Here is an 11207-nt window from a genome sequence, read left to right as displayed (position 1 = left end):
CATTCCCTACCTCCGTTCCGTGTCTCTCCTCTGGCAAACGACTTCCTTGTTGGCATATCCGGTGTACATTATAACATCTTTGTGATGTTAGTTTTCTTTACTTTACATGTGGTGGCTAAGGTTCTTACACTTTCAGGTTGGTGAGCTTTGAGTACAGTAGTCACCAGTGTGTGTTGCTTCGTACTTTGAATATTGATGTTTTGATATCAAAGTATAGTTAACTGCTGCTGACAAGAGAAGAGAAATGTTGGACTATATAGACAAGATTGAAGTCAGAAGAGTTGTTTGTATTCTGTCTAATGTGTTTCTCCAATTGAAATATGAGATCATGTGATACTATGGAGTTACCTATATTCATCTAACTGCTACACTGAGTGTCAATAATACAATGTACAAATTTTTTTGTGGAATTTAGCTTTAATGTTGATTTTTATATTTATATATGTTTGTGGTGCTGGAAAGAGGTAGTTTACAAACTGACCGAACGGCTCTGAGGAACAACCTCCTCATGAATCCTAATAGCAATATTTATAGCATATTAAGACATGTTCATTTTTTGACACCTTTAAATTGTGTAGATGAAAGTGAAACTGTAATCAAGTCGTTATTAGAATTTTAGCATATATAGGAACTCTTCTCATATTATATTATACTACTCCAAAGTATAGTTGTGGACAAGGTTGGTTTCCAATTCAATCGATTGAGTTGTTTCAAATTTCCAATTAATATAGAATATTTCGATTTATAATTTCCAATTCTCGATTCACTATTGTTTCACTGCAAATACATTGAGTTTGTGTTCGAATAAGTGGCACCAACGCACATCTGCTAGTGTCTTCACCCTACAATAGTTTCTCATTCTAGGAGTTATAAGGAATAATAACTCATTTCACATCAATATATGATTTCTCACACATAGAAATTCTTCGATTTTTCTCATGATTACTTAAAAATTTGGGGTTGTCTCACATCTCTACATCTCTACAAGTCTATATATTTATAGGAGATGACATGATTCTGATTCATGAATATAACTTAGTATATATTAATTGTCTCAGAATTTCAAGTACCTTCACGTCATCACTCCGATAATCTAAATATATTCGTCCACCTCTTAAAATGTATTTCTTAAATTAATACAATTTGAATTATCATTTATTATTATTTGGAATTCTAATTGAATTCCTAACATGTAACATTTAATACACAATATATCGATAAATTAGTTATTTATTTATATGTTTTGAATGACTTAATTTAATGATTTTGAAAATTATTTCAATCATTTACATCAATGGCGTCAATTTTTTTTTTTTCCATATTGTAATGAAACATGTTTTGATTCATATTATCTTCTTTCATACATATATTTTGTTAGCTACGTATACAGTATACATGGTGAAAAATTTCACGGTATAATTTATATACTAAATTAAAAATATTTTTGTCGATAATTTGGATGAAATGTATATTAAGCAGAAGGTGAGTAACTATAAATATAAACTAAAATATAACATGCGCGTTGCATAGGATATATAGACTTTAATATATTAGTATTGTAAATAAGATTTTAAAATTTCAAAAATAATGTAATGTATTCATGTTGTTTCTAGAGTATTTTTTCAAGTGAGTTTATTTGAGTAATTATTATATATAAATTGACAAACACACATTTGAGAATATGTAAAATATTTTGCAAAACGTAATTGCAACTAATTCGTATATTTAGTATTAAAAATTCATATGAAAATCATCCTACAAACAAAATTCATAAATTATATTTAGTGTTAAAAATCTTAAAAGTATTTGAATAAATATTAATATATGTAATTATCTACCACAAAATCAGATTAGTCATGCTCTTTTTTGTTTTGTCAAATTTAAATTTATTTTCAAAATATTGTTAAAAAAATATAAAAATAATTTTGTTATTTAGTATTCATTTCATTCTAATCCTGTAAAAAAAATGACAAATGTTAATTTCAATATTTTGAGTATGAGACTTCTATACAACACGACTTGAAAATTTTCACAAACAACTTGTATGTACGATTGAGTAGAAGTAAAATAAATGTAGAAACTTCAAATTAGTGGTATTTTTTAAAAAATTAACAACATAAAACATCTCTGTTAAAAAACACCAAATAATTTTTTAATTTAAATATTAAATATTGTTCTATTATCTATAAATGGTAAATAATTTTCTCTCGAAAATATAATAATAACACTTATATAAAGCTGAATATGGACAATCTTCTTTGTCTTTTGAGGAGTCAAAATATTTTCATGTCGTAGATGAGATCAAATAACAATACTCTAACTAATAACAATCAATGTTTTGAGAAAAATGAGCAAATAAGTATAATATGTTACAAAATATAACTTACTCAAAAGCTATTTATGCAACAAAAAAAAGAATTTTCCAACTATATCTACTTCTTTGAAAATAATTGGGTTGCAAGGCACTAATCATAGAGATTTTTTGAAAAAGTAGAATAACATACGTCAAAAAAAAATTTATATATTGATTGTATTTTAATTTGTAACTCATGACATATTAATAATTATACATAATATTGATTTTACTTTAATTTGTAATTCATGACACATTAATAGTTATACATAATATTATATACTAAATAATAGCTAAATAATAGCTATATATATATAATTTTTTAATTTATATATTAAACATTATTCTTTTATTTATAAGTGGTAAATAGTTTTATTCCAAAGACATAATAATAACATCAATATAAAGCTGAATATGGACAATCTTCTTTGTGAGCTAAAATATTTTCATGTCATAGATGAGATCAAATATGTATGTAAAAACAATACTCTAACTAACAACAATCAATGTTTTGATAAAAAAATGAACAAATAGATATAATATGTTACAAAACATCACTTACTCAAAAATTTATTTGTGCAACAAAAAAAGAATTTTCCAACTATATCTACTTTTTTAAAAATAATTAAGTTGGAAAGCACTAATCGTAGAGATTATTTGAAGAAGTAAAATAATATACATAAAAAATAAATAAATAAATTATATATTGATTGTATTTTAATTTATAATTCATGACATATTAATATAATTATACATAAAATAATAATAATAATAATAATAATAATAATAATAATAATAATAATAATAATAATAATAGTAGCAGCAACAACAATAAAATGTGTGTTAAAATAAATTAGAAGTTGAATAATAAAGAGATTGAAGAGGATAAATCTTTTAAATGTGCTAAATGAAATTTTTTTATTGAAATGACAATATTAGAATGAAATGGTACAATATTTTGTATTGAGATGACAATAAAAGTCTATTTTAATATTATATATAATAAATGTGAGATCTCCCTCTGAGCACGCGTAAGGTAGAACTAGATCCTAATTTCGAGGGTTCAATTTGAGAAAGGGTGAAAAAAATAGGACTCAATTCCTAAGGAGTCTTTAACACCAAGCAAAAAGAGCCTATGGCTAATATTTATTTATGTCCAAATATAAAACTGTCGGCGTGGTAAACTATCTACTTCACTGTATATTATGATATGACCATTACATTAATAAATAAAGAAATAAATAAAAATTACTATGCCTTTTTCCAAATGAAAATAATTTCACATTCATTATTTTATCGCAGGTATAGGTCTAAGGTCATCCTCTAATTAAGTCACACGAACTGGAATGGGGCCCATCGTGAAGGTTTCAATTTGGCACATATAATTTATACAACAAATTAGAGAGTAAGTTTGAGAATTATGTGTCTTTCTTTGTCACGTTCCCGACCAGTATATGAATTATGAGATTGCAACACAAAAGCGATATACACGCAAATTGTTTATTTATTAGTACAAATCTTTATCCGAACCTTCTTCTGCTTTTCTTCTTTATTGCGTCAACTCAAACTTTGACTCATCATATTGCATGCTTTTCAACTTAACTTATGTGCAAACATCCAAGTAATACAAAATGACGCACTCTTATAAGTTTTGAACAAATTTTCTGATTCTGTAAGAACATAGATTACGAAACTAATCACTCATTTTTTTGTAATAGTTGTATTATTATCAAATGAAGATAGTAGCAGACGCAAAGTTATGTTGTCGGAAAAAATTATGAGATATAAGTATAACAGACAATTAAGAAATACTTACAAAGATTATATTTAGTGTTTGAATAGTGTAAAAAATTTATCGGGAGAGAAGAAATTTTTGACAAATTTTAAAGAGAGATTCAATAAACTACAATTTTATTTGTCTCGCTTTGAAATCCACTACTTTTACTAAAATTTAGTTATTTATCATATCTAAGCTACCACAATTTTTTTTTTCATTTTAACTAGAATTACTTTGAGATTCTGATTATTAATAAAAACCTTAATCAAACACAATCAAAATCTTTAAAATGATATTCAACTAAATACATAAATAAACTATAAGAAATGAGCTTTTAATTTGGTAAAGGTTAAATAAACTATAACAATATTGTTATGTTTTTCTTATATATGTATTACTTTCTCATGAATTATTATTTTTATTTTATAAGATGTAATAAATTCTACCATAATTAATTAAATTTAATAATATTGATATTTGTTAATTAAATTATAATTTAATACATCTTTTCATATATTCTAATACATGTAAATAACAATTTTGGAACAATTTTGGACTAGCTTAAAAACATATTCACACATGTCAATCCTTGTCTGAGAGCAATTTTGTGGCAGATATGTTGGCAGGTCTTTTAACCGCCATGATAAATTAGTTTATTGTGGCAGCTACGAGCTATTTATTCAATTCTTGAACCGATGCTATTGTCATTTTACAGGTCGCAATTAGCTCCTTTTCATGTAGTTATTCCTTAAAAAAAATGATGATATTCGATTAATAAAGATATTTTACTTTTATATACTTTTTTATTTAATTTTTTTAATTATATTTTATATATTAAAATATTCTATTTTTATTTTATTTTTTAGGAGATCGTAAAGCGAGAATGCGACCATATATTACCATTTATTTATTTTATATTGTAAATAATTAATTGTTAGTTTAATAAATAAAAATAATTAAGACAAAAGATTTAAAATATATTAATAAAATTAAATAAAATATATTTAATAAAAAAAATACATCAAAGTTAATGCAGTTGAGTAAATGTGCAACTTTTTATTGGAGAAAAAAAAATATTTTGATTATCGTCTTGCGATTTTTTAAAGATAAAAAAAAAATTAAGATATTTTGATAGATAAATTTCAACTTAGAGTATAAGAGACAATTTTAAATAAAAAATGATATAAAAGAAATTCAACCAATAACTTACTAAAAATGTGATTTAATACTTCATTTTTTTAATTTGTTTTGTCAAATAAGTTTTTTATTTTTTTTATTTTTTATTTTCTCAATTCCATATCAATATATGGAAGCCTGAAAAATAAATTAAGTTTATAAATAAAAAGTTACACTCTCATGTATCGATATCTTATTGGATAAAAATTCAAATTTATGTATGTATACTTATAAATTTGTAGATGTCAATCAATATATACTATTTATAGATTTATTTTATTTAAACTATTAAATGTATAATAATATATTAATAATAAAATGTATATAGTTTCATTTTCTACTAAAATTTAGTTTTGCTATTACATTAAATAGTAAAATTACTTTAAATGCCTACCCTCCAATCCATAAAGTCAGGAAAGTAAAATAATGTTAAAATTTATAATTAATTAGAAATCGAACTAACGAGACCTCTAAATTTCGATTGAATTGAATAATTAATAGATTAAAATATATAATTTAAATTTATAAAAATATTTTAAAAATATTTGTTAACATTTCTCTTTTTAAAAATAAATCAAAACAAAACAATTGAACCAACACAATTTAAACGAATTAATTCATATAGTTATTCTTTGTATAACATCTTTTTAATGACTTTAGCCACTTTTTGCACAGAAAGTTGTTCCAATTATACTAGTCTATATTTAAATATCTTCGTTGAGTAACACTATAGCTCACATCAATATTCATTGACTTGAATTTTTTTATCTTTTTTTGAATGCCTCTTTGAGCATAGGTTATGATACCACTAAATATAATAATACAATATGACTAGCTAGCTGGGCCTCTTAGCGCATTATATAGTTTATAATGCTTTTGAAAACATCCACTACCAAAATATATGCGACAAAAAAAAATATAAGGTGATGTAGCTTTCATTACATGCTTCACAGCCAAAGTGAACAAATATAACAAAATTAAAAGGGTTTTTTTAGCTGGGACTTTAAATTTACACGAACATTGAGAGGCTTTAAACATTAAATTAATGGCCCTTGATTTAGATTTAATATAATTAGCTAGTACATATGCTATTGGAAATGCATTGAAATCATGTGGGGGTAAACAAGAAGGACCCATTTACATAACTTGAGTTCTAAGATTGTCTAAATCAATTATGATGATAGTTGAGTTCGGTGCCTCCTCACTTGTCAATTAAAATTCTATTTTTCCCACTTAACAAAGGGGAACTAGAGTATTAATGTAATAAAAATATATCAAATGAAATATATTTTTTAATTGATAGAGAAAAAAGGTTTAGACTAATATAGAGAGTTGAGTAGAGATAAGTAAAGTATAGTAAAAAAATTATTTCTATTGAAATGGAATTTGTATATTATTTGAAAATTTGAAATTTGCTAATGTCCATAGGTTGAATTTTTTTATTATATATAAGATAACTATTCTTCTACTACTTGAATTCCACTTAATAATCAAGAGTAATGACTTTTATACGGGAGTTGCACATGTAATTTTAGGCATTAAATGTACATTACAAGTACCATTATAACCATCCAATAGAGAAACTTTTTTCCACTTTTGCTGGTTTAGAATGTATGAAAAAATGTCACTAAATGGAACATCTGAATCTTAAATTGTACAGTACTTTACTGTAATGTGTACAAAGCCTATTGGTTCAGTAAATTTTTTATGTTTGAGCAGAAGTGTGGTAAAAAGCACTTGATTCAGCAACAATATCTTAGAAACTCTAAATTGTAAAAATCCTTTAAAGTAATGCTAACTTTTAAGTTCCTGAAATCAGATCATACTTTAATAGAAAAAGGAAAATATTAAGGAAAAAGAAAGCTAAACTCCCTGCAAAAGTAGGAGCAAAAGAAATCATACATACAATTTGAGTGATACACAAATAAAATTTTATATTCTACTAGGAACCAGAAAATAGGGAGATATTATCTGAGGGCAATGATTTGGTTCACCATTACTAGTCTTTTAGAAACATGTGAAATAATATTTACTAATTCTACAGCCAGAGTCTAACTCAATCTCAATCTCAAACCTTATGATTTTGTTTTGTTAAAACAAACTTCTATAGCTGTGACAGAGAGAGATGTGGTAGCTCAACAACTTGTTGTTTTCGACATCAGCATGTACAAAAATAAAACCATCACTGAAAATCTTAGGGAATCTAATAATTCATTTGCAAATAAAAATGCATAGAAAAATTAAAATAAAAAGTCAAATCAATAATAATTTGGCAGTTTCTTTCCACCATTGTCCTATACATTAATCCCACATGGGATCATGTAAATTTCACTCATAATAATGTCATATATCTCATGACATATTACAGCAAAGATCAGCATATATTGTATTCAGAGATTTAGGTGTCTAATGCCACAAAAGTCCAAAAAACCAAAATGATTAAAAATTAGAAATGAAGACAAACACTGCTTCCTATATACTTGTATTAATATATATATTACAATAATAATAATAATAATATTTAATTTAGGTTTCCAAAGACATACTTGTCTTCACATGCCATATTTTAGAAACCAGAAACAGAGATCAAGGTTTAAAAGGTTAAAACCAAAATAAAAAGTAACAAATTAAATACCTCTTTCTGTTTTTTTCTTCTTCTTCTTCTAGTAATTAACAACATGAACACAATAAGTATATATTTGGTTCTACCGTAGTAACAAAATTACAATAATTTTTATAAAATATAATTTTTATAAAATCACTATAATTTTGTTGATCTTACTGCAATACCAAACATATAGTGAATAGATTTTGAGAACAAGTGAGTGATGAGTGATTTAAAAAAGCTCTCAGAGGGACCTGCCATTGAATTTGTGATAAGTGCTTCTTGTTGAAGTTGGAAGGTAAACTAAAGATTCAGAAACTGCACAAGTTCTCTTGCAAGTACCATAAAGACTAATAAATCCAAAACGATCACTAATACTTCTTGAAACCTTAGCTCCATTATTCCATGAATTGTTGCTACTTGTTTCTTCATTATCATCATTATGATGATCCTTTGAGCATTCAACCATTGCAGCAAAGAAAGGATCCCTTTGAATTGAATTCTTCTTGGAAATCTTGGTATCTTCATGACTAGTTAGTTTTTTTGAAGATTGTGTAGTAGGAGGTGGCAATGGTAATAGTTTAATGGATGATTTAAGATTGTTGTTGGAAAAATGTTTCTTGGGAATTCCAGGTAAATGTTCCCAAGAAAATGGAACACCTGAGAATCTAAGTGGAGAGGCAGGACTAAGAGGAGGATCATCAGGAAAACAGAATGATTCAAGGGAAGAAGATGAAGGTGAGAATGATGATGAACAAGATGAGAAAGAAGCCGTTCGCCGAGAAGACGGGTACTTTCCGGCAAGGATCCATTGTTGTTTTTGGTGTCTCAGATTTTCTGAAGAATCCATTGTTGTTTTCTATGATGTCAACAAGAGTGTTTCTTTGCTAGATCACTTCATTTCCATTCTCTAGCTCCCTTTACACATTTTAATATATATATATATATACATATAAAAAAGACAAGAGTATGATGCTTCATGTAAACACTATTAGATTTTAAGAAATTATATTTCTTTATCTAAATTTAATTGTTCTTTAAACACATATTTTAGTGAATTCAAGTATATCATAAATTTTATTATTACCCAAAATATTGAGATCTATTTAATGGTCATCATCTTTCAACATGTGATCTTTTATACATAAGGAGATCAAATTTAACTTCTCACCACATGTTTATAGGGTCCATTTATTTTATAAAACTATTTTTTATTTTCGTTTTTTAGGTATATGTTAATTATAATTGTTATAAAAAATATAAGAGATTCTTTAAAGTGAATAATTATGTACACTTTTTTTTATAAAAAAAAAAAGTCTATTTATCATCATTTTCATAAACAATGAAATGCTAAAAAATTGTTTATATTATTTTAAAAATGTATCATTTATAGTTAATATTTCATCTCTTCTCCTCACAATCTTTCATTTCAAAAACTCTATTCTTTTTATTAACAAATTAAAATAAATATATACTTTAAAAAATAAAGAAGAAAAAATTGAAATAGTGGAAAGGAGGTAAAAAGGTAAAAAGTACTATTGTGTAACAAAAACGACCCCATAGCATTCATGAGGAGGAGAGGAGAAGGGGGACAAAAAAAGAAAATGAATAATGATGGAGGTGATAAAGCATGTTTTAATTAGAGGGTGTTACTCTAAGGTGTAGTTAGGATGCAATCACATGGAGGTGGATCCAAACACGAGGAAATGCAACTCAACTAGTAATATTATTAAGAAGGTACAACTCCAAATTTAATTGATTTTGGTGCAAAGAGACTTGTCTCTATGCATGTTTGGAAGAATAGGTAATTAATTTCCTATATAAATAATAAACTTCGAACCATGAATGTAGTATATGTTTGAAGATATCAAGGGTCAAGTTTTTCACTTATGTAAAATTTCAGTTTGTCTCGTAGTTCAAGTCAAAAGTTTGGGACTTTTTAAATATTGAAATTTTATTTGAAATATTTAAAGTAGTTTATTTGATAGAGTGGGTGTTGAAGTGTCTCAAAATCTCATACAACAAAATGATTAGCATTGAGATAACACTTTAAGGTCTCTTTGAGATGAAGATCTCTGAAGGTTTTGGAGAAACAAATTTTAAAAAGCTAAATCTATATTTTTAATATTTATTTGAGATTTATAATTATATAATATTTTTATCATTTTTAAAAATGTATTATAATTTGTTTAATTTTTTATTTTAAAAAAAAGTTATCTCCTCCTTTCTCCTCTAAAAACTCATTCCAAACAAACTCTAATGTTGTAGTGTCTTAAAGTATTTTACAAATTGTTACGTGATGTTATAATCGATCGATGGTTGTAATTGATTATGTGAATTGAAGTATGTGACATTTCATATAAATGTTCTACATTATTAAAAAAAATAAGAATTAGAGAGTGTGAGAAATCAAAGAGATTATGTGAAAAAAGAAGGTTGTAACTATTGCTCAATAGAGATGTTGAAGGGGTGAAGATAAAACAACATGGCATTGGCTTGATCTTGTATTTTAAATTTTTGATGTGGTATTCTTCATTATCTCTTCTTTAATTGTTGCAGGTTAGTTGGTTTAGTTTTCTAATTTTGTTTGGTTAGTTGTGATTTTGTGGCAACTAGTTTTGTTGATTTAATTTGGTTGCACTTATTGTTAAATCTATAATAGAGTAATTTTTCAATTTCCTGCCTAAGGTTTTGGTTACTTAAAATTAATTTTGATTTAATCAGATGACTAAAATAGGGTACCTTCCCCAGTCTAAGTCGTCCTCCCCTCCTACCTAGGAAATATAGTTATGATGAAGTTGCTTAATATTACAAGACGTTAATCATTAAAACAGAGTGGACATTGGGTAATGGATTATGGAGACATGTGCTAAACTCCTAATATGTATATACTTCTATATGTCACTTGCAATCTATTATTTAATTCGTTATCGCGCATTTATTTTATCAACTATATGTTACTGTTTTTCAATAACAAAGTTCTGTCTTTTACTCATACGTAAGTGTGTTTATTTTTTACTCTCCTTTACTTTTTAAATTTTATATTTTACACACATTTTAAAAATATATCCAAAAAGAATTTGACACCAATTTTCTAATTTCAAACATCATTTCTCTTATTTTATATATTCAAACAATTATATTATTAAAATTAAATTTTTATTTTTATTTTTAAAATTTTAATTTACATAAATAATTTGAAATTAATTATTCATTTACAATAAATAAGTATTAGGGCCAACTAAAAACAATTGGTCAAAACTAAAGCTTTTTTTTTTTGGTCAAAACTAAAACTT

At 25.6% G+C, this 11207-nt stretch overlaps 1 protein-coding gene across 1 annotated transcript; it reads right to left on the bottom strand.

Moving 5' to 3' along the window:
* Positions 1 to 7759: 7759 nt before the first annotated feature.
* On the bottom strand, positions 7760 to 8930 carry LOC101494056 (uncharacterized). Its single transcript, XM_004496319.4, has one exon. It carries the CDS (start codon positions 8759 to 8761, stop codon positions 8156 to 8158), a length of 606 nt encoding a protein of 201 aa, XP_004496376.1. The 5' UTR covers positions 8762 to 8930; the 3' UTR covers positions 7760 to 8155.
* Between the last annotated feature and the right edge of the window lie 2277 nt (positions 8931 to 11207).

This window comes from Cicer arietinum, chromosome 4 (genome assembly GCF_000331145.2).
Source record: "Cicer arietinum cultivar CDC Frontier isolate Library 1 chromosome 4, Cicar.CDCFrontier_v2.0, whole genome shotgun sequence".
In the NCBI taxonomy this organism is placed as follows: Eukaryota; Viridiplantae; Streptophyta; class Magnoliopsida; order Fabales; family Fabaceae; genus Cicer; species Cicer arietinum.
The sequence above is the reverse complement of the archived record's forward strand: the minus strand, read 5'-3'. Positions and strand labels throughout refer to the sequence as shown.